General features: G+C 39.1%; 1 protein-coding gene across 6 annotated transcripts in view; it reads right to left on the bottom strand.

Annotated features, from left to right (window-relative positions):
• The window catches only part of LOC117411061 (lysosomal-trafficking regulator-like), a 186,765-nt gene that overhangs the window by 127,955 nt on the left and 34,312 nt on the right, over nucleotides 1-24,498 (bottom strand). For 5 of the 6 annotated variants that reach the window (XM_034018115.3, XM_034018116.3, XM_034018117.3 and 2 more), the window contains exon 3: nucleotides 12,892-12,983. The exons of the other annotated variant lie outside the window; for it this stretch is intronic. In XM_034018115.3, the coding sequence (XP_033874006.3) occupies nucleotides 12,892-12,983 (92 nt within the window). The remainder of the gene's footprint in view (nucleotides 1-12,891; nucleotides 12,984-24,498) is intronic. 6 annotated transcript variants of the gene reach the window in all.

Below are 24,498 nucleotides of genomic sequence, written 5' to 3'. Positions count from 1 at the left end.
CTGAGTAAGCCCTCTTAAAGACTGTCTCCGAAACCCTGCACTGTTTATTTGCGGCATTATTTAAATCAGCGGCATAAACTCTGCTGAAAATGACATCTGCGCTACTGGTATTGCGCTATCTGAGTCTCCCTCCACAGATGTGATGCAGGATGTTTACTTGATTTTACGCTCTGTTAATTATTACTTTTTAAATCCATTCAAGTACAATTTACTACTGGAATTTACAGTAGTAGTGTTATATCTATATGTTGATGTATTTTGACATTGCGCTTAAATTTACTTGAACCAATTTAGAAACCTTGAAAAACTGAATAGTTTCTAGCTGTAAAATTATTAATGGAATAAAATGTTGCAAACAAGGGTTATTTATGTATTTTTCTTTATTTATCGGTGTTGAGTATGTAGGAAAAAAGTATTTTAAAAACACAAAAAAAAAAGTTTTCTAAAATTGAAGTCTCAAAAAGGTGGAGCGACTTTTACGCCAGTACGACCTATACAACAATTCTTATGGTAAATGTTCAATAAAACAGCAACATCACAGATAATGCTGATACAATTCAAAAAGAGTTATTTAATATATTAACCCTTTCATAAGTAAGTTTGCAAAGGGACAACCATACAAAAAAATGTATAAAAACAAAAACACGCCAGACTTAAGAGCATCTGGCTAAAAGGGCTTTCACCTAAACTGCTATTGATAAAAACCTTAAAACACCCTTTTAGCGATGTGAGACATACATGGTTTACAGTACTGTAGCTATGTTCTAAAATACACGCAGGCTATACTTGCTACCACTGTCACACTGCTTAAAAGTAGCTCCTTGCTTTACTGTGTCTTTCAGCTAGATATTAACCCTTTAAACTGCAAGGGACATATGTTATGCTAACTTTCTTATTTTAGCAATGTGGTGCACGAAACGTAGCTTAATTTTCTGACAGGTTGGATCTGGTCATCCAAATAGTCAGTTTCCTCGTGATACTTGAGTCAATCTCAAATGTATTTTAAGAATAAACTTAAACTGAACAACCACTCAACTCCTTGTGTACCTTAAGGGGTTAACCCACAATTCAATATTCCCATACTTGCCAACATTTGTAAACTGTTCAGCAGGATGCTCGTCCCCTGGGCGGGGTGGGGGTTTACGCATCATACACAAGGGAGCGGGTCATACGCAAAACACAATAGACGTATCCCCCCAACTCAACACCACACGACCATCATCGCAGTAAAAATAGACAATGAAGCATTCTTACCTTCGCATAAGTTAGTGATCAGCAGATGTGTCAGCCGCACGAAGAGCACAGCGTGTGGTTTTCACTAACTCTACTGTGCAGAATACTTTTTTTTTTTCCTATGGGTAAATATCAGGACTTCAAATGCATCAGGATGTGGAACATTTACTAGGGACTGTTGGCATTTATGTATTCCAGATACACTGCACATGCAAATCAATTAAGTTTTTGTTTTTTTTGCAGATCTGAATTTGAGGCACTTCAGTCAAAAAATGGTTTTACTATGCAGGGATGTATTGGTTGTTTTTAAATACCATAGTAAATAAGTATTTACTACTGTTTTTCTAAATGTAATCTTTCAAAAAATAATTTAAAAAATACATAAAATAAAAAATATGTAATTCTGCAAATATAAGCCTGGCACAGTATGCATTAATGATATCCAGATGTCCTGGGAGCAACAAATATCCCTTGGATTAAGAGTGTGTCACTCGAAATAGTGTAGGTGGGCTTAGTGGGTGTTTGGAGTTGGACTGGGTGTAAAAGCCAAGGCACACCTAGAATACTCAAACTGAGAACCTGCTCTGGTCAAATAACTTTCAGAACTAAAGCTTGTGGAGAAAAAGAAAGGTGTGTTTGTGTGTGAAAAAGATACTATTGCTTTCATTCATTTTATTTTATAAATAAGCTAAACTTTTTAAGCAAGCACATTAAATCTTTAAAAAAAAAAAAGAATATAATCTATTTGTTGTTGATTTTAAGTCAGTCATTTTTACATGTACATTGAAACTAGAAGTTAAACAAAATACAATGTAATTTATAGTTATTAGTAAATAAGAAATACTTTGTATTTGTTTAAGTTCTACACAAATGTGACAAAGAACAGAATATCAAGACTTAAACAAGACCTACGCTTGGTTAACAAATTGTATAATATTTTGGTTAGCTGTGGCTACTTTTAGAACATGCATTTCCGGTAACAAACATGCAGAAACATGACTCAATCTCATGGTGTCTTTTCACTGCTCTACATATTTCACAGTTTAACTGTGCGCTCTCTACTTTATCAGAAAGCAGACTTCGTTGATCAATTTTTGTTAGATCTGCAGGGAGCTTCTTTCCTCCTCTACTCATATGTACTTACTCAGCAGTAGAACATCATTAACATGCTGTATTATCATTAACATGCTGTATCATAATTAACATGCTGTATCATCATTAACATGCTGTATCATCATTAACATGCTGTATTATCATTAACATGCTGTATTATCATTAACATGCTGTATTCAAGCTGGTACAGCTCAGTATCCAAATTGAAAAAGGGGACTGACATACTTGTTATACCAAACTGAAAACATTTTACAGGAAACACTAGATCTGATCTCTATCTTCAACCCTAGCATCTAATTTAACCACCTTCTTAAACATGTACAGATAAGATTTAGAAATGTTTATATAATGTGGATCCTATTTTAACCTGTTCTGCTTAAAAAATTCTGCTTTGGACATGCAGAAATAGCCTTACTTGCACCATGCTAGAAATCATATCTTTGTCAATAGCCAGCCAAAACTATAGATCTTTTGGGCATACAGTAGTATACGCATACTGTACTTGACATCATGGAGTAGGCCAAATAAACTACTCTTACTCTTCATGTACTAATGATCCATCACAATGTTATGTCAAATATTTTCTATAACATAAAACATATAAAAGATAAGAAATCAGAATTATGACCACTCCCTACTACATTTTGGTTAATCCATTAATCCTCTGCAGCTGGGTCCTACAGTACATCCAGAGCAATGCTCCAATAGCTCTGACACGCTACACAACTTTAAAAAATAAATAAATAAATAATAAGGTTTAGTTCCTAGCCACATATGCAAAAAAAATAATTCTGCTTCAACCAAACCTGAAACGAGCCAATAAACAGCGGCTTACAGTTTGTTACCTATAGATCAGAGGAACGTTACAGAAAGCAGTAGGAAACAGCATGAGCCACCCTCTTCAAGTCAAAAACATCACTGTAGCAAAAAAGATAAGCCTGTCACATTCATGAACACACAAACCCATAAAAAAATGACTACCTACTGGATGATGTGTTTTCATTACCACAAGCAATCATTCTACTAACTGTCGTCTGCAGTTGTGCCACAAAGATCACTATCCTTTAGTTAATTAATTCATTTGTTACTATCCTTGTGCTTTCAGATTATACAGCTCCTTTGGAGGGAGGGAGGGGGAGAGAGAGAGAGAGAGAGAGAGCACAAATCACTTTAAATGTCTGGTTGTAGGGCACAAATTTCATTAAATTGGAATTCAAAACGGGAAGCTTTCTAGGTTTGGTGATGATACGTGCATCACATGAAATCATGTGATGTTACATGGGTTCAGCTCGGAAGAGTAATATAGGACAATCCGCTACTGTATTTGAGGACTAATAAAAGTAGTAGTACAATTAGATTTTTTTACTTATTAATCCTTGTCCAATTCCAGTTGCTCATTCATTCATATTTTATATCAGCCAAGCAAATGCAGGCAAAAGCATGCATGAAAATACTTATAAACTAAGTAGGAAAGCAGTACATAGATGATAAGGTTTACCGTCCATACAGTTACCTGCAAAGAAAGGTTTTATTTTTTTTAAAAAAGGGACGAGGGTTATGAGGTGTGAAAAAATGACCCGCAGTATAATAACAACATGCTGCTGATGCTTTTTAGTTTTTTATAAGAAAATGATAATAAAAAAGCTTTCCTAATTCAGCTAACTGCAGTAACAGAACAAAAACATTTGATACACTGATATTCTGGGGCAGTATTTAATTACAACAGGTCAGTCGAAAGCATTGTGCATAATTTAGGAAGGTGCCTTAACATTTGCACAGTGAGCCTCACACCAGCTACCTGTACATGTCCAGCTATCACATTCCCCATATAGATCCTCATCAAGTTTTCACAGGTCAAATTGTTCCACCACCTGATAAACTACCTGTATTGTGCTTCCCTGCCAGCCGGGCAAATCTACTGTACTTTGCATTAACTAGGCCACACGAGTTTGAATGTGGGCTGTAAAGGTACTACAATTTGTGAAATATGTAAAAAAAATATTTGGTAAACAATATGGGGCATTACACATGGAAATGAAGCAAAAAGTCAATCCACAAGTGACTTTGTTATTAGATAATTATTAAAAGTCACACTGTTATGGTTCTTTACTGCTTCATGAATTTAGGAGAGGAAAAAAGCCACACAAAACTATGCCTGGGCTACAAAATTCAGATTTTACATTGCAGTAATTGTTATGTCCCAATGGAAGCTCCCTGTAAGGTTTTTGTTCAGATATCAAAACTTGGGCTGCTGCTGGTTCAGACTACAATCCAGGGTTCGACATTAGCCATGGCCCAGCAGCCCAGGGCGGGTAGAGATCGCAGTTTGGCCGGTAGTAATGAAGCACCACAGGCCCATTAACATTATTTAACTGTATAATGCCTACAGTATAGAGCACATGCCTTCCATTTCATGAACTCAGGAAAATGGGCCAGTGTGTCAAAAAGCTGAAAAAACTTTACAAACCCATTTTTTGAAACATACCCCCCCCCCCCCCCCCCCTCCGGCGTAATTGAACTACTGTGAACTTTCCTGCCGCATGTCATAATTGTTGTACAGTCAGAATCTGAGACTACGTACTGAAGTGCTGTTTGTTGGTAAGACTTGTTCCCTCAACATGGCACATTTTTACCGTAGACTAGTGTCCCCTCAGCTTAAGACAATACGATAAACTTCTAGTACTGCCAAGAAAGGAAAGCACCAATAAGCAAATGTTGCAAGTTGCAGTCTTTTTATAATTCTGAGAAATTGTCAAATATTGGGTATACCTTCCAGTCAGTACCCTCTGCCATTTTTCAAGATTTGTGTTTCACGCACCATTTTTTGATACTGCACTTAGGTAGACAAGATTAAAAATTGATCAATAATTTTTTTAAATCGATCAAAGCCAACTGGTGTGACTAAATCAATTAAAACCCCCTAAATGAATATATCTACTGTACCATTAAAAAGTTGAAACAAATTTGTGCGCACAGGTTTTTTCTTTCTTTTTATTTATTTATTTTTTAAACACCTTTTCTATCGCGGGTTAACACACACTTAAAGTGCAAAACATTTTTTATTACTTTGATATAGACTGAGAAAGCATGGCAAGAGCTGTTTTTGGAATGCTGTTTTGTAAATACTGAATTACAGTAATTACCATTGTATAGTATACGTGCAGTACCATACTTAGATGTTTTAGACGTACTGCTGTACCTGAATTTGTTCATGTATAATACCCTGACGTTTATAAAGCAACTAAAATGCAGTATAACGACTCCCTCAAAGATACGATATTTTCACATATCGGACGGACTCCTGGAACCAATTCGATCGGATAACACAGGTTGTACTGTACATAAATGATGCCCGAGATAACACAATGTGTTAGTGTTTCTCTCCTTTCTTGATAAGGTAATTTGATGGGGTTAGCAGGTTTGTTTTACTCCTGGGGTTTAATATGGTACTAATTATATTTTTTTCAGAAGATTCAAAATTTGATTTTTTTTTTTTTTTTAATTTTGAAAGAATATTAAAACATACACAACCCATGCTCATTCCAGCACTAGTTATTGATATAAATGAATTGTAGGAATTATGTTCTTGAAATCCGCAATTGTAAATTGGACAGGATAAGAACTACTGTAGAATAAGGAATATTTTACAAACAAAAGCAAAAGCATCCCCAGGAGCATAGAGGTAAGTCATAACAGATGGAATGGTTTGAAAATATGAAGTAAAACAGATATGTGATTTCCAGAGTTTAAAACAATGTGGTAGTGAAATGATTTTTACTGGACTCCCCCTGTAATGTAACTTTATTAAGATAATCATAGAGCACAGCTGTGAACCAAATCTAAAGACACCATCTAAAAAAGTGTGTGGTCTGCATCATCAGTATGACTACAGTTTAAAACAATGTGGCGCTGAAACAGTTAATGTTCACTGGACACCACCTGTAATGGAACTTTACTGAGAGAATCAGTTTGCACAAACTGTATAGACACTATGTCAAAAGTGTGTCATCTGTCAATGACATACAAGCGCCCCTTGATATCACCAAATTATATAATGCATATTAAAAAACACGGCATATAACATGTTTCTTAATGAATTACAGTGCATGGCGCTTTTATTAAACTTTGTAGGCCGATAATTCCAAACATTTCCTAACCTAAAAGTTAGAAGAGGATGCCCCCAATTTTGAATCCCATTTTTCCTGCCATAACACTAAACGTTTGAGGATAAACAAGATTTCCTGCCAAGCCGACTTCCTTTGCAGCAGGTATTAGGACCCAACCGGACCCAAAGAGTGCAATGCACAGCAGAAAATGTGGGTCTTATACTTGCAGCACTTGATCAAGGATGACAGGATGAAAGGCATTGCCTCAGGTCTCAAAACACACACAAGGGTGCGGTTATAATGCACATCCTGACCAGGCTTAATACATAATTATAGGAAAAATTGTGAATATAAGTGGAGTAATCCATTGTCAGATGCTCAGGACATTTAATAAAGTGAATTAATGTCTCTTGTACAGAACTGTGACAGAGAGCAAATGAATCTGTCAACAATCTCCCTCCCGACCTGTGAGGGCACTGTACAACAGGAACAGTGTGCCCTGGACTGGATGGTTTGGCAATTCATTCCAGGGTCAGTAGGAACCCAGCCATCCAGGAAGGGGGCGGAGTCACAATGCCAGAAGTCATTGCCCTAATGTGGTACGCAATGTGTCAGTCATGGATTGGAGGGAACGTGATTGAACTAGCTAATCGCAGGGGGCATGACTAAGGGTATTTCAGGTGATGTGACGATGCAATCTGTTCCTTTTGTTTTGGTTACAACCGAACGAACCGAAAAAGTAGAACCGTGAGTGCTGTATTTTGTTGCATGTCTAATCTGTTTGTTTATAATTATTAGACTGCTAAACATCCTGGAGCTGTCGTTGTCAAGCCAGCATTACCCCCGGATTACAAATACGGACCAGACATAAGGTATTGTGATACTGATAACCGGTTTAACTTGTTGAAGTTTAGTTAAGACTCCTAGAAAGAATTAGGCTTTTGTTTTGTTTGTTTTGTGTTTTCATGAATAAATATGCAGGCATCACCCTGTTTTTGAAAACTATCTGTGATCCAGTTTTCATTTTCACTGCTAGAAGAGAGTGTGAAAGGTCTCAAAGCGTGGCAAAGCACACCCCCACTTTGTCACAGTACTCGGCAGGTGATTTAAGATGAAGGCAATGAATTGTGCACAGTGGAGCAGATTTCAAAACTAACAGCAGCTGGAAATGTACTCAATTTAGAATCCAGGCTTTTCTTTAACTACATTTAACCAGTGTGACAAATCCTCCTTCAGGGCAAGGGCAGACAATCCATTTTAACAATAAGATGGCGCTCAGTATTTGAAGATATTTATGCTGGATAAATCCAGTCAGATGGAACTACTAGTTTAAAGGGATGTGCATGGCAGAGGAACTGAAACCTGTTTGTCAATTAAGATTGGCAATTAATAAATAAATGTGCAAGCTGTTCTGATCTGCAACTTTAGTAATATTATGAACATTGTCTTTCGGATTTATTTTTTACAATGAAATTTGGTATATATTAGTAGCTTTAAGAATCAAGTATGCAGGTCCTTGTTTTGGTGTCTCAAAACATACAGGCATTGGCTCAGCTCAGCACCAATGGACCAGTAAGCCCTGGTACTGACCAGGTCCAAACTGGAGATGAAGGTGAAATGGCTGCAGACAGTATTGGGAGATGAAGACAAGATGGAATAAATAAAAACTGGAAATCTTTTGGGGGATAATTTTGTTAAGAAAAACAAAAAGGGGCATCACCAACGCTCAACATAAGCTGCGCACTGGGTGTCTTACGCATTGAAAAAATATTAATTACGGATATTTCAATTTAATGTGTAAAGTATACGCATAGCAATTTTGATGCACAGCTTGAGTTTGCATGTTATCAAGCTTCATGTGCTTCGTTCGTTCCCAATGGCCAGTTGTGAATATACTGCATGCGGTAGCTAGAGAATGTATCATAGAAATGTCAGGACAGAGAATTGTAGCCTGTCAGGGAATTGCCAGAAACACATGACCAATAAGTTTTGATTTTCAATAAAAATGAAATAAATAAATAAATAAATAGATAGATAGATAATAAAGCGACGGTTGAATCAACTCGCTAGCAATGAGTGTTTGTCACTGTTAAGCGACTGGATTCTTGATCCGTAGGATTTCTCAGCGCCGTCTTAGTTCCCCTCAACCTAACCTACCAATTTACTTATCCGTCAAACAGATTTTTGGAAGGTAAATCTATGTAATAAATACAATATTCTGTGTTTGGAGAGAGTCTGGATGCTTTCAATTTCTATAGCATGGCGATCAATAAGGAATACAATATTATATAGTTTATATTGTTTCTTTATTTGCATTAGTGCAGTATCGGTAGAGTTTAAAATATATATTTGTGGACCTTTTGATTTTTAAGGAGCATGTCTGTCGACTTGGAAAGGGAGAGCACAACAGACTGAGAAAGGAAGATTTTCAACAAACAACTATAAAAACTAACAGCCTAGTATTAGTGGGAGGAGACTTTGTGAATGCAGTAGAACTATGAATCGTCCTGGACACTAATATTAATATTAAAGGCAGGACTAAACGGCAGCGAAAAACATATTGTTGATTTTTTTTTTTAGGTAGAAAATAAGGAAAGGGACATTTTTATTGTAAGACCAGGTATTTGTACAGTAGTTCAAAGTAACATTATAGTTGTAAGGCTGTAGTTAATACATACCCCATAAGTTAGCATACAGTATTTATTGAAAGTACTCGTGATTTCAAGGTAATGTTGCATTTTACTCTGCCATTTTACTCACAGGTGTCTAAAGTGGAGAGTAAATTACTCAATGACCCCAAATCTCCTGGAACGCTGGACATAATGTAATGAAACGGGCATCTCCGATCAAATGGTCTGATTTAACCCAATTGTTAAAATCAAGCGTGTTGGCTTTTAATAGGGAATTCATTTTACAAAATGTGAATACCAGATGTACTTTTCTTTTTTTTTTTGTTAAATTAGTTTAACCCAAGGAGGTTTTCTACCAACTGTTTTTGCTTATGCAAAGGATTTTTCCCATATCCTTTCAAGGAATGGGTGACCTTATTAAATTCTGTCTAGCAACTCTGGGAAGGCACCAGCATTTCAAATGCACCAAGCAATGTTTTTTTGTAGGTTAATGTAAAAAACATAAGGAAGTGAAGAGATATGCACCTTTTTTTCTAGACTTTCATCTAATTCGGAGATGTGCTTTGTGCAATTCAACAACAGCAGCAAAGAGAACTGGCAATGGAGTTCTTTTTAAAAGTCAGCAATTTGATGATCATTAAAATGTACACCACTGCAGTCCATCCCCATCCTCCACTGCTAAAATGTCAATGTTTGATGTCCCATGAATTAAAAAAAAAAGTTTTTCTATAGCTTTAATACATAATGTATTATACTGCAGCAGAATCATATCAACAGTATAAAAGGAGAATTTATGGAGAGTAGTTTATTCAATTGTTTAAAAAAAAAAAAAAAAAGTGCTTCTGTTACTAGCTGTATTATATGTACAGCTATGGTCAAAAGTTTTGCATCACCTAGAACTTTAGGACTGACCCAGAATTTCTATAAATAAACTATATTAACACAATTTATATATTTTATTTAACATCACGTAATCAAATAAACTACAAACTAATATTGCAAAAGTATTTTGTGTGAGATTTCAAAATGTCACATTTTCTAATGTGTCAGTTTTTCATTAAGTATATGGAAAACTACACAGTGGTATGTAATTCAATGTTAACGTAACATTTTTTAGCAGGTTTCATTTTGACTATGAAGCAAAATTTGTTATTCATATAGGGTGATGCAAAACTTTAGGCAATAGATGTAGAGTGTTAATAAATTGTGCTAAAACCACAGAAGAATAGTAACAGCTAGCAATGAAGAAAACAATAGTTTCAAAGCTTTTCACTCCAGTGCTAAATTTGTATCACATTAGCTAAACTGTAAAAAATGCAAAGTTTAAAAGAGCTTCAATACTAATGAAAGTAATGGCCTAAAAGTTGTTTCTACATGGCTTCTTATAAAGCTTACTTCAGAATGTACGATTGAAGTTATGAATGACACCAACAGTTACAAACCTAGCTGAAACAAGCAGTAGCATTAAAAGCAATTTTCATATGCCTAGTTCCATCTGGATGCAAGGTTTTGAACAGGAGCAAAAAGCTCTGAAAAATCAGCCTGCATAATGTAGCAACCTTGAGGTGAATGATTACATTTCTATTTCAGGGAACCAGGGTTATGATAATAACCTAATTCTGCAGGGTGCCATCGACCCTATTAGAAAGTCCCAGGTGGCTCAAATGCAGCCATTCAGGTGCCAGACCCAGAGCTCCAGGCTTGATGGGTCGGGATGCCATAAGGTCTCCTGTGCCTAACTGAGCTAGTCGCAGTGCTTGGGCAGTCTCCATGGCTGGCCACTCAAGAGCAGCATCACAAGGTGGACAGCATGGACCTGGAGTCCAAGCACACTCCTAGATAGGAGGCTGTCTGAGAAGGCACGAGCTGGCTCTTCACATGAATCACCATAAGGACCAACTCTGCGAGAACCGTTCCTAGATGGGAAACAGCTGCCCAGAGCTTTTCCATCTACTCAGAGTCCGCCGATCACTTGGAATGGCAACTCCTCTTCTCGAGGAAGATGAGGAAGACCATGAAGACAGTTTCCTGAGTGGGCTACTCTCCTGGGTGCATCATCCAGTCTCCCTTGGCACTGAGCCATGGGGGGGGGGGGGGGGGGGGGGAGAACGCAGCCACCTCTAACAGGAGGGTCATAGGGAAGAGCGCTGTGCTGGAGTAAGGGACACAGAGTGCTCTGTTGAACTGCAGGAGAAGGGTTTCTACAGTGTGCTCTTAGAGAAAAGGGCACAAAAGTCGTAGAAACTGTGGTTCAACAGTGCCTCCTTGGCGTGCTCTGGTCCCAGGCAGGAAGAACATCTGCCGTGCTTGTCCTCAACAGGCAGACTGGCCTTGCATGTCTCGCAGGGATAAACCCAGGCATAATGCAAGAAGCAAGCAATGCAGCGTACAGTATACAGATGTACAGGTGCTTCCTCAATCTGCTTATAGATAGCAACCGGGCGGGTCAAGACCCGAACAAGATTGGTTTGGTACCGGACCGGGGACGTGAGCACCAGGTTGGTTCGGTACCAGTCGGTATGGTACTGGGTCGGGAACCGGGTCAGTTTGTTTGGTCCTGTTTAGTGCCGGGTCAGGAACAGAGCCGGTCGGTGACCTCAGTACCGTGCAGTATGGGCCCACCGGTTTGCAGTTACTGCGGGTAGCAATGTACAGTGAGTACCAACATGAGACTGAGGGAAGCCTGCTTGTTAGAATGAACTAACAGTATTCGTAATGGTGATGCTAAAGTCACCAAAATGGCATCAAAATACTGTGGGAGAGATAGCAAGCAACCACAACCAAAGCAAGTATCTTGGTCCTGTGCAGTGCTGCTGTTAGCCAAGCAGCTGCTCTCACTACATGTGTGCCACAGCACCATGTTGCACAGGCCCGCGCTTAGTCTCTATAAAAACAAAAAAAACACAATGAGAAAAAAACGTCAAGAAAAAAACCCCAAAAAAAACAACAGTCTAACAATTACATAAATAATATAAAAGGTCCCGTAATTTTAGCCAAAGCCAAAACGAGAAATAAATAACTCCAGCCGGAGCTATTACAGCCTGGGGGAGGACACAAGTCAGCAGACTTATGTTGCTTAATCCCTAGGAAGGCGCGACTCAAGCTGCTGGCTTCACACGGGGCACAAGGCCACAGTGGGACATAAAGATACATGTAAATAGTAAAACTAATACAGCGATTATTTTTTAAAAACACAATAAATGCAAAATATATAGCAGAACAAGTACTTATCTGAACCAGCTTGCCTGTCAGGTCAGTTCTTGAAAGGAAAAATGGCATTGAGGTCTATGACCGCAGTGCTTTTTTCCCCTGGGGGGTGGGCCATGACTGCATCACAGGCTCTACGAGCAGCTTTGATATATCTTATTCAGCTTTTGGGTTTTTCGAAGGTAAATACCCATACGGTAATGGTAACATTTCATACTTGAAAAGGAACCAGCTTTCTGCAAACTGATATAAAAAATAAAATTGAATCTAGCAAATCAGAGAAGTATAACATAAGTGTAAGGCAAAATGTATAATATATTCACATTTAAAGTGTTTTCTATATTACATTTTTGTTGAATTGGGTTTTAGTAACTTATTAGGTGGCATCTTGTTGAGGGGCATATAGATATTGTCCACAGTTTAAAAGTACCTTTACTAGCGATAACAATAACATGTATCTAAGGTTTTACAGACCACGATTAACACTAATCTTGGACAACCTAATGTTAACTTAGGTAAGGTAGTCCAAGAGAAGTGTTATTCAGGGTCTGTGAAACAACATCACAGTATGTAATAGAGGCTGTAAAAATAATTTCACCTACCAGAACTTTAGAGCATCGCCGGCATTACGATTCTCCAAGTGCCTGGAACAGTGAAACAGGCAGAGGAACCTCTCCAAGCAGTCAAGACTCACCTGTTTGTGAAGATAACGTATTAAAACAGTGAGCTCTTAAGACTGGTTTCACAGATCACAATTAGCACTAATCTTGGACTAACTTACATTAGGTAGGCCAAGATTCGTGCTATTCAGTCTGTGAAACCTTAGGTTAATTGTGATGCTAGGACAAAGCATCCAGTTATAGAACTAATTTCAAGTGTGGTGCGTCGGCTTTTGAACACGTGAACACTACTGGCAGGAACAGTAAGAATCAATGGCCAAGGCTACAAATGCCAAATAAGCAAACAAGGACCACTTATGACCATATATGATGCCTCATAACAATTCCCCATTAAAATCATGTTTTCCTACTTGACATGTCACTGATTTTTTGAGAATTTCACTAGTCATACAAAGCACATAGTTGCTTTTTGCCATCTGTAAAATTCATTTTGTTCCATCTTCATTTTACCTATTATAGAACTTATGTCCATATTGGCTTGAAAAACGACTTATTGCAGAGTGCTGAAAGTTGGTATACTTGTTGAGGGATAGTCCAAGATTAACTGGTGTTCGTAAGAAGCTGATAGGTTGTGTGTTATGGTGGCCTTGCTGCATGACGTCAAAATCGCATGGTACAGACGTCATAATCACAAACTACAAAGACCTTCTCCCAAACCGCTAGTCTGATTGAAACAAGCCCAATGGAACATATGATCGTAGTGTGGTTGTCTTTAAAGGGTGTTAAAGGGAAGTTGCTACAATAAAAAACATGGCTGCCACGTTGGATGACATCATCAACATACAAAACTGGTTACAAAAACCGTCGTCTCTGAAATCGCTAGTCCGATTGAACCAAAAATTGGTACACATGATCCTAGTGTTATTGTCTTTAAGAGGTTGTTCAAGGTAAGTTGCTATAAAAAATAAATAATAAAAAAAAAAAAAACGGCCACATTGGATGACATCATCAACATACAAAACTGGCTAATAACTCCAGAGTGCAGATAGGGCCATGGTTACTATGGAACACATATAGTAACCCATGTATGCTCCATGGATGACCTTTGACCTCTCCTAAAGGTCAAATGTAAAACTGCCTTATAACTCATAATAGAGTGTACATAGGGTCATGGTTGCTATGTAAAAATGCCACTCTGCGCTATCTGCTAAAGTGTTTGGTACTGGTACTGCATTCTGCACTATTTGCTAAAGTGTTTAGTACTGGTACTGGCATTCTGCACTATTTGCTAAAGTGTTTGGTACTGGTACTGGCATTCTGCACTATTTGCTAAAGTGTTTGGTACTGGTACTGTTACTGGTACTGGTCCTGGAAGCCATCAAGTTGCTGGCAACTCTAGTTTTAAATTGAAACTAAATGATTTTAGCATTTATTATTATTATTATTATTATTATTATTATTATTATTATTATTATTATTATTATTATTATTATTATTATTATTATTATTAACTTGGCAGCCTAGACAATTAACACAAAATAGACCATGGTGCCGCACTGACAAGTTATGATACTTACAGGAGGACAGTCAATTCTCATTAATACAAAGTTCAAGGGACTAGCAACAAATTTGTATTATACCACTAATTTGTGTTATTATGAGTAGCCTATAAGCCAAATGTATACTGTCAGTTTTTATTTAAGTTAGTCAGTGGTGCAGTGCTAAATTGTGCACAATTTCAGACCACCTGCATATTAATAGAATAGGTGTGTTTTCTATCTGAAACAAAAACACATTGGAAATGTGAAAAAACGCCAAAGTTATCGAAAGTGCCCAGCCATTTAAAAGTAGAGATATCAAAAACACAAGCCAAGTTTCAAGAAACCATTGGGGGAACCTTATCTAGCACAAAGCAAATAGGCACAACTGCAAAACCGATGGGGGTCAAGGTTGCCCCAATTGTTTCTTCTAACTTGTATCAAAAACACAAGCTAAGTGTGGGAATGTGGCAAAGTGCCCCGCCCCTGTGTGCATTTGTGTGATCTGTGTTGTATGTTGCGTGCGTGTGTGTGTTAATGTTGGTGTATAGATTGGTACACGGGATATAAACGGGTCTGTGTTTCACGTATATTTAAAGTGTAGATTTGTATTTAGGCACGAGGAGAGCACAAATCACTTCACGTGCTGGTTAAATGTAATATGTGAGCACGGGGTTGCACAGAATTAATTCACGTGCTGGGATTCAAGTGAATAATTAATTAGTAATTGAATCCCAGCACAACAGTATAAATAGGCACATTTTTAGTCACTCGTGGTTAGGTGTTCGGTGAGTGGAGAACGGGATTGGAGCGGAGGTAAATGTTAAGAAGAAGAAGAATAATAATAAGAAGAAGTAGTAGTAGTAGTAGTAGTAGTAATCTGCTCACCGTGTTGTGTTCGTCTGTCCTGCACCGTCTGTTTAGTGTTTAGTACGTTTTGTTTGTCTTTTTATTTTGGCGTGTAGTGCCGTGTCCCGTGTTTTTTGTACTGTTAAACCCTTTTATTTGTTAAATAAACGCTGAGTGCAGCCATTGCACTCAGCTCCTCATCACCACCGTCTCTGTCTGTGTATTCCTTCCTGCTTCCGGTCTGACGCCACCCACTCTGGCCGTCTTTGTGACACGTGGTGTCAGAAGTGGGATAACAGCGCCTCCAAGCGTCAGACCAGGAGAGGGGGTTTTGTGTTTAAAAAAAAAAAAAAAAAAAAAAAAAAAAAAAAAAACCACAGGACTGGTTTAAAAAAAAAAAAAAAGTGAAAATGGAAGGCTGGAGAGACGGCTGCCGGGACCTGGAGGACCTCCTCGGGGGCCTCGAGGACCAAGGCTGGTGCATGGCCTGTGGAGTCTACGGACACACGGTGGCGATCTGCCCCTTCCAAGGTGAGGAGGAGGAGGAACCGGATAAAGAGGTGAAGGACAGGGAGGAGGAGTGCCGCCTAAGGGCCAGGCATCCACGGCGATGTAACAAGCCATCGCCGGGGTGCCTCCTCTGCGACCAGGATCACCTGTTCGCCCACTGTCCCTTCCGCAGCTATGGGGAGGAGCCTGAGCGTCCACAGACCAAGCGGGAGGAGCCTGAGCGTCCACAGCCCAAATGGGAGGAGCCTGAACGTCCTACGCCTGAGTGGGAGGAGCCCGAACGTCCTACACCTGAGTGGGAGGAGCCCGAACGTCCTACGCCTGAGTGGGAGGAGCCCGAACGTCCTACGCCTGAGTGGGAGGAGCCCGAACGTCCTACGCCTGAGTGGGGGGAGCCCGAACGTCCACAGCCCAAGAGGGGGGAGTCGGTGCGTCCACAGCCCAAAAGGGAGGAGTCGGTGCGTCCACAGCCCAAAAGGGAGGAGTCGGTGCGTCCACAGCCCAAAAGGGAGGAGTCGGTGCGTCCACAGCCCAAAGGGAGGCAAGTCGGGGCTTCCACAGCCCTGGGACCCAAGCCACCAGCAGAGGGAAAATGCCTGCTGGTTCAGCCCCAAGGGCCGGAAGGGGAGGAGTTACAGGCCCAACCCCCTGGAAATTTTTGGGGGGGAGAGGGGCAGGAGGCTGGTGTCCCCCAGCAGCCTCTATTCATGCTGCTGAAGGCAGCACGGCGCGCACCAGCCCAGCCGCCACAGCGGAGGGAGCCAGCGCCGCCAGGAGCAGAGGAGCTGCCTCTGCCTCCGCCACCTCCACCGCTTCCTCCACTAGGAGCAGAGGAGCAGGAGCTGCCTCTGCCTCCACCACCACCAGGAGCAGAGGAGCAGGAGCTGCCTCTGCCTCCGCCACCTCCACCGCTTCCTCCACTAGGAGCAGAGGAGCAGGAGCTGCCTCTGCCTCCACCACCTCCACCGCTTCCTCCACTAGGAGCAGAGGAGCAGGAGCTGCCTCTGCTGCCCGTACCTCCGCAGGGAGTACGGTGGCCGGAGCCCCAGAAAGGGGAGCTGCCGGCCACGAAGAAGGGGGACGAGGTCTGGAGACCACTTTCCCCAGCAGCAGTTTCGCTGCAGGAGTTCTTGTGGCCGGAGCCCCACAGGAGGGAGCTGCCGGCTACGAAGAAGGGGGAGGTCGGGGGACCACCTGCCCCCGCAGCTTTTTCGCTGCAGGATGGGACCAACAGGCTGTCAGCCGTGCCACTACCGGCAGGGGTGCTGACAGCATTGCCAGCCAAGGGCCCACTGAAGCCTCCCTTCCCAGCCCGAGACTTTGTTCTGGACTGCTGGGTTTTTAAGGGGGGAGGTGGCCGTTGAGGCCATGTGTGCTGCGCACAAGGGGGGGTATATGTGGCAAAGTGCCCCGCCCCTGTGTGCATTTGTGTGATCTGTGTTGTATGTTGCGTGCGTGTGTGTGTTAATGTTGGTGTATAGATTGGTACACGGGATATAAACGGGTCTGTGTTTCACGTATATTTAAAGTGTAGATTTGTATTTAGGCACGAGGAGAGCACAAATCACTTCACGTGCTGGTTAAATGTAATATGTGAGCACGGGGTTGCACAGAATTAATTCACGTGCTGGGATTCAAGTGAATAATTAATTAGTAATTGAATCCCAGCACAACAGTATAAATAGGCACATTTTTAGTCACTCGTGGTTAGGTGTTCGGTGAGTGGAGAACGGGATTGGAGCGGAGGTAAATGTTAAGAAGAAGAAGAAGAATAATAAGAAGAAGTAGTAGTAGTAGTAGTAGTAATCTGCTCACCGTGTTGTGTTCGTCTGTCCTGCACCGTCTGTTTAGTGTTTAGTACGTTTTGTTTGTCTTTTTATTTTGGCGTGTAGTGCCGTGTCCCGTGTTTTTTGTACTGTTAAACCCTTTTATTTGTTAAATAAACGCTGAGTGCAGCCATTGCACTCAGCTTCTCATCACCACCGTCTCTGTCTGTGTATTCCTTCCTGCTTCCGGTCTGACGCCACCCACTCTGGCCGTCTTTGTGACAGGGAACTACAAATTAAAAATGAAATAGTGCTTTTGGCTGATTTACTTTTGCTGTGCCAATACCCTGAAAACACATAAACTATCCTTGCTGTATAGAGAGTCTGGCAGTTCTTGCTGATAAGTTAGCGCGAGGAACTGCCATTCCTCTCAATTCCTATACAGATGCTCAGAATGAGCTGGATGGGTTAGACTATTACTCCCTGGTTTTATGGAAAATAGGTATTTCACTGTTCGCCTCAGAAATGCATTGAGCACAACTGGCAATGCACGAGAAAAGGCGGACTGGAAAAATGCCAGCAACAATTTCGACTGTTTAAAACATGCTTTCAAAAGTTCTTAAAATGGATGCAATTTTGAGTGTCATAATTGTCTGCAGCTTTCGTACATCTCATTATAATATTAGAGAACGCTGATTTGCATCTCCAGCCCCTTTTTATGAATTTATGTAGGAATGCCTATAACTACATATTCATCCGAGGTTGAACCGCAAAGAAAAACTGCTGCCGCAAAGCATTCCCTAAAGTTGCAAATAGCTTTGAAACTGGAACCTATTTTGAATTAGGCAATTTGAGAATTAGAATGTCTAGGTCAATGCTGAGCAATAACAAGACCTAATCTTGTCAGGGCCCCTCCCACCCATCTTAACCACAGCCTAGCAGAAACCCACAGACTGCAGTGTAAAGACACTGCCAGGGCTGATCAGAATTACCGATTACAGTGCCACTGTGTGACTTCTGAGGGTTACTTCTGGATGTTTTTCATGTTCCAAAATATATAAAAATACCACACTTCAAATCTATAAAAAGACACAAAATATAGTTTAATAGAAACTTGTTCCAGGGCAATGCCAAAATGTCAATAAAATCATATACAAATCGCACTTAGTGGGCCTGTAGCAGGGAAGAGGAAAAGCCCTACGCATAATTAAAGGTATTGTTTATGTTTAAGAATGGGTGACTGATGATTTAAATGTATTTTGTGTTTCATTAAAAAACGACGTATTAGGATTTAAAAAAAAAAAGAAATGTATTTTGAGTTTGTTCAAAACACGCAGTTTTATTGTTATTGTTATTGGTTTGAATGTGTTCTGGCAGTGGCGGTGTTAACAGATCGTCTCTGCCAGATAGCTTCTGTGATTGCACAGTCGGTAGTCTGATTATTGACTGTCAGCCACGAAAAACAAAAACTCATGCAGAATGTGACCATCTTTGGACTGATTAACGGATTGTTAATCTGGAGATGGTTACATGTATAAAAACCTGTAGCTTTCTGCGTTCTGGGTGGGTGTTCAGAGTGGAGAACGTGAGAGATGGGAGTGGAAAAGAAATGAAAGAGAAAAGAAAGTAAAACTAAAAACAATTGCCAAGCGTGTAGGAAGCACGGTGTTTGTTTAGTTTTTGTGTTTGTGATTTGTTTTTGTACAACCTTTTATTTTTGCTCTGTGCACAGTATTTTGTGTTTAAATATTAATTTTATTTTTGTGTTAATAAACACAGCGCCGCAGTGCGTTTTTTCACCCGAGTACCTTGTGTGTGTGGTATCTGTTGCTAGCCTGACGTCACCACCCCGGTTACCGTCACAGGGCCACATTCTGCTTATGGGCGCCACTTGTGTTTGTGTGTTGTGAGTCAGAACTTGAACGTCTGGCTTGGCAGACAACTCAAATGTGACAGATCGGGGCAGCTTTTGAGAAAGGTATTGTGAGCTATTGGGGAGAATATTGGAAAATTAAAACCCAACAATGACCTTATACTTCTTATCTGTACAAGTCAGCACTTTGTACATTTTTTTTATTATTCTGCACAGGTTCCTGCACTATGCAGCCTCACTAAATACTGTTCATATTTACTACACTACTACTTCCTGAAGCCAAAAGAGGATCGTGTTTCTGCAAAGAAGTATATTTAGAAAAACAAGCTGACAACAGTATATTAACCTTTTTCTGGATCAGAAGACACAACTAATTATGCGATTTGGTCCATCATTTTCAGCAAACACATTTTATTTGTGAAAATCATTTATTTAGATTTTTTTTATTTGTATACCAGGAAATCCACTTAGGGTATTTCATTTATTTAAATGTGAAAATATTATATAATAAGGGGTCCCCATGCGTGCTGGTTTTATATTTTCTTTAGGAGAAAAACCATTTTATTTTCCAAAATTCATGAATTGTTGAAAAAAAGACAAACACATAAAAATCCCATAAGAAGTTCTACATAAAGTATAAAGTAAAAATACAAAATTATATATTTTGCATTTTCTGACATTATACAGTGTGTAGGATGCTGTGTGAACAATATGTGCAGCAACAACTGTACCAAACCACCTTTAACTACAAAAAGAGAATATACAACATTTTGGACTTTTGCTATAGCATCAACTACTGATTTTCAAGGCTTAACAAAACACCAATAGGACTGCCAGCACCCCCCGTGTTAAGCCTCAAAAACATTTGCAGTATTATTAGTGTACCACCAGCCGCTACACGGCTACTTTCTATTTTATTCTATTCTAATTGTACAGAAATTAAGTATTTGGTTCATCAAATAAATGTGAGGAAACAGCTGTGGCGTTTCGTACATCTTGCGGAACAGCCACAGCCGTTGCCTGCAGCAATAAGGAATTACTGTTTTTTAGTAAGGTAAACTCTTACGCTGTTGTATATTCATTTTACTCTTAAAACTGTATAATGGAAAGGTTTTACTAATTTGATAAATAATAATAAAATGGGGGAAAATCAGAAATTCATTAATACAGTAGAAATTTAGTCTACCGGCGCATCACAAAGCAACTGTCCACAGGGAACCTTGCACAGGTGTTGAAGGACAGACTAAAAATCAAATCTGTGTCACTCTCTAGCCTTCGATGATACAAAAAGCCCTTGTGGGGTACTGAAATAAAGGTTTCTTGATGGTCTTCAGTAGCGAGGTTTGTTGCAGGGCTCCAAGGTGTGACCACAATTATGTTTTAGGCATATGTGTGTACCAATGCTTTCACAACCTCAAAAACGGATTAAAAATAAAAATGATCAGCTACAAATATAAATTCATTGGATAAACAAAAACAAGGTTTTCTGGATAAATTCAACCTCACATGAGTGCTTTTATGACTGTGTCCCAGGGATTGTAGTCCATTGTATCATTATTTCTTTTGCTACCAAGGCTGTAAAAACTACATATTCCACACACCACAGCTTTTACCGGTAAGTGTGTGCAACAACATGCGGTTAGATCAGTGTTGAGTACTCATGGTTTGTAATATTTACTTTGTTGTTATAAGACTGTTAGTGCGCCAAGTATTTGTCAGTGTGAACCTACATAGTTTACCTTAGAAAAAAAGCTTAGAGCTCTGCACTTAGGGATGCAGAATTTTACCCTACCAACTATGCTTTAGGACAGAATACTACAAAGAATGGCCAAAATAAATAGTTTCTGTTGATGATTAAAAAAACCTCTAGTTTACACAATTTTATGTTTTGGTAAACAGCTGAAAATAAAGAAAATTTAAGTTGAAAAAATGGTCTATTATATTTATTTAGTTGCTACAAAAGTACTAAACTCTACAAGTGTTTTGTAAAAAAATAAAAAAATAAATAAAAAAAAAAAAATGTTCAACACAGGGTAGCAAGAATGTCCAAATATTTTTGGGGCACAGGCTCCAAATCTTCCGGAAATTCCAAATTTTCCCAAAACCAAAAAAAATATCAAATTTCTAAAGAACAAAAGACAAAAAAAAGTTCATATAATTATTCTGCAGCCCTAGTTCAAAATAACTGTTGGTACTGTTATACTTATTTTTGCAACATGGCATTTATTTTAAAGTGCGGCAAAATTTCACGTGCACCTAAGAAAAAAGTGAGCATACAGTCCTGTTGTTGCTTTGAACCTTACTGAGCTTATAGCCTACGTAAAAAATGAAATTATATAACGTAAATGAAGGGGCAATTTCAACACCACTTAAGGAAAGTGGAAAATCATTGTTTCCTGTGGCATGCATGCACAGTACAGATGTAAATAACACTGAGGAGTCACTGAAGGCATTAGTTAAAACGTCTGTCCACTACTCTTACTTCAGAATTTATGATTGAGTTTTTGAAGCTAGGATGACCTGCTGAGTATACTAGCTCTAAGAACAAATGGATCAAAAAAGCCACTCACCGGCACCAAAGTGGGCTTCTAAAATGAGAGAGACAGAGGAAGAGAGGTTACAGTGTGGGCAACAGTCTGCTGACCCACTTCAGTGCATTTACAGCCCTCCAGCTTGCAGTGGTCACTGGCTACCAGAAGGCTAGGTAAAGAAGACAGGAGAAGGAAATGGAATGGTGAGAAAAAACACACAGCACAAAGAAAAAGGATGAAGGGCTTCTTGGGAAATGAGAATCAGAAAAAAAAGGCAATACAGAAAGGAAATGTATGGAATGTTACCACAGCAAAGCCATTTCATGCTGTTGGAGAAGTATGAGGAAAACTATTGCAGGGTATTCTGTCCATTTGTAACACAGTATCCTTAAAGTGTAAATGATCTCTGCATGCAAATTTACACTCTGAATAATGATAAAGGCAAACTTCAAAAAGCTTACTCCATTAAACAACATGTAACATTTCCTCATTTTCGTCTTATTTCACAACATAATTAAATGTACACATTGCAGCATGTAAAATAAACTATAATGATGGGTGCAGTTCCTTCCACGGTTTGATAATTCCCAGCTAGGCCGGCCATGTTGACAGTAAATGGCACATACAGTACTATAGTTTACTGTAAACCTTTCACTAATTCATTGCTCTGCACATTTCACAATGTTATCAGATAATTAGACACTACAGAAGACTGTAAAAAGGCTGAAAATAAAATGTCCTAGAAAAACAGAAAAGGTAAATTATATATTTACTACTTGATTAAATAGCTTTGATTCCAACTTTTTTTGTTTTGTTTTTGTTTAAATTTTAGTTTGTATATCACTATGACCATAGACCAAACCGATAATCAGAAGATCTATTTATAAGTATGACAGTAAGTGCGTGTTTAGTATTAATATTTGATTTTGGTGTGAAGTGGTGGAAATGGTGTTCGAAATTGGTGTAGGTACTGTAAGACTGCAGAACAGGTTAACTGATTTAAAGGTTTAAAAAAAATAAATTAAAAGAAATAAAAAATAAATAGTGCTTGTTATCCTGACTGTTTTTCTAATTTGCTTAAAAAAAGTACAAGCTAGTGCTGTGTTAAACTTCATTTATTTGGCCGCCTTATGTTTGGGGGGGGGGGGGGGGGGGGGAGAAAAAAAAAACACAATGTCAAATATTTATATGTAGCATCCCCGAGTGGTTTCAGGGTCTGTTTTGTGCTACTGTATAAATTATTATACAGTACAAGTTCTCAAAATGACGGAGAAGAATGAATCCGGTTTACAGCTTTTATTTGTATCGATCAGTCCGTCTATTTTTCAAACTCAACACAATTGATTTAAAGCCTTTGCCAAGTGGGGACTTGGATTTGGTCCCTACTTAGATATAATATTATTATTATTATTATTATTATTATTATTATTATTTCTTAGCAGATCCCTTATCCAGGGCAACTTACAATTGTTACAAGATATCACATTATTTTTACATACAATTACATTATTTTTACATACAATTACCCATTTATACAGTTGGGTTTTTACTGGAGCAATCTAGGTAAAGTATCTTGCTCAAGGGTACAGCAGCAGTGTCCCCCACCTGGGATTGAACCCACGACCCTGCAGTCAAGAGTCCAGAGCCCTAACCACTACTCCACACTGTAGACTAACACACACACACAGACACACACAACTGTTACTGAGTACACAGGGCACAGCATCAGCTTTCAACACCCCCACCCCTATTGGTGATGTTCTGAATTTAACTTTATGAAAAGCACATGTTGCGAGCATGCAGCTAAACAATGAAAAAAAGAAATGGAACTAATCTAACATTTCTCTCAACTTGGAAAGTTAATAATACATTACTGTATACTGTAGCAATGCCTATGATGCAGAAGAACGAACAGGAATTAAGCAATTTTATTAAATAACTCTCAACAACCATTCCATTGTAAGGAGTAAACCATTTGTCTTTCAATTTTAGGGTAATGTTGCCCTGTGAACATATGTTCTAGCTCAATTAATAGAATGAATGATATTGCTCATACTGTACTACTGAGATCCGGGTTCATTGTTGATTTGAAATACGCAATAATATTTATCAAATTGTCAAATATTATTCATGAACTTGAACAATCCTTGTCTGGCTATTTTTATAAATAGACTTAAATATCCTATATGTACTGTAGATTACACAAATTCTAAATAATGCATCGTATGTCTGATGGTAGCTGCACATATTTCTGCAGTGTAATACAAAGCATCAATGGCAAAACCCAGACGCTCCCTTATAAAAGTTTGCCATAGTAAAAACATGGCAAAATGTAATAAAGCACAGTAATGCCACAGAGGTATGGTAAAGCATATTAAAACACGACAAACCACGGTACACCATCTGAAAAGCATTGGAAAACTGCAAAAAGGTTATTATTGTAACCCTGTTTCCCTGAAATAGAATATAACCATTACTGAATGGGTATTTACTGGGCAGGGCACATGGAGCTGTCAGACTGG

The sequence above is a fragment of the Acipenser ruthenus genome, chromosome 6 (assembly GCF_902713425.1).
Source record: "Acipenser ruthenus chromosome 6, fAciRut3.2 maternal haplotype, whole genome shotgun sequence".
Classification (NCBI taxonomy): Eukaryota; Metazoa; Chordata; class Actinopteri; order Acipenseriformes; family Acipenseridae; genus Acipenser; species Acipenser ruthenus.
This window is presented reverse-complemented; position numbering and strand designations above follow the sequence as displayed.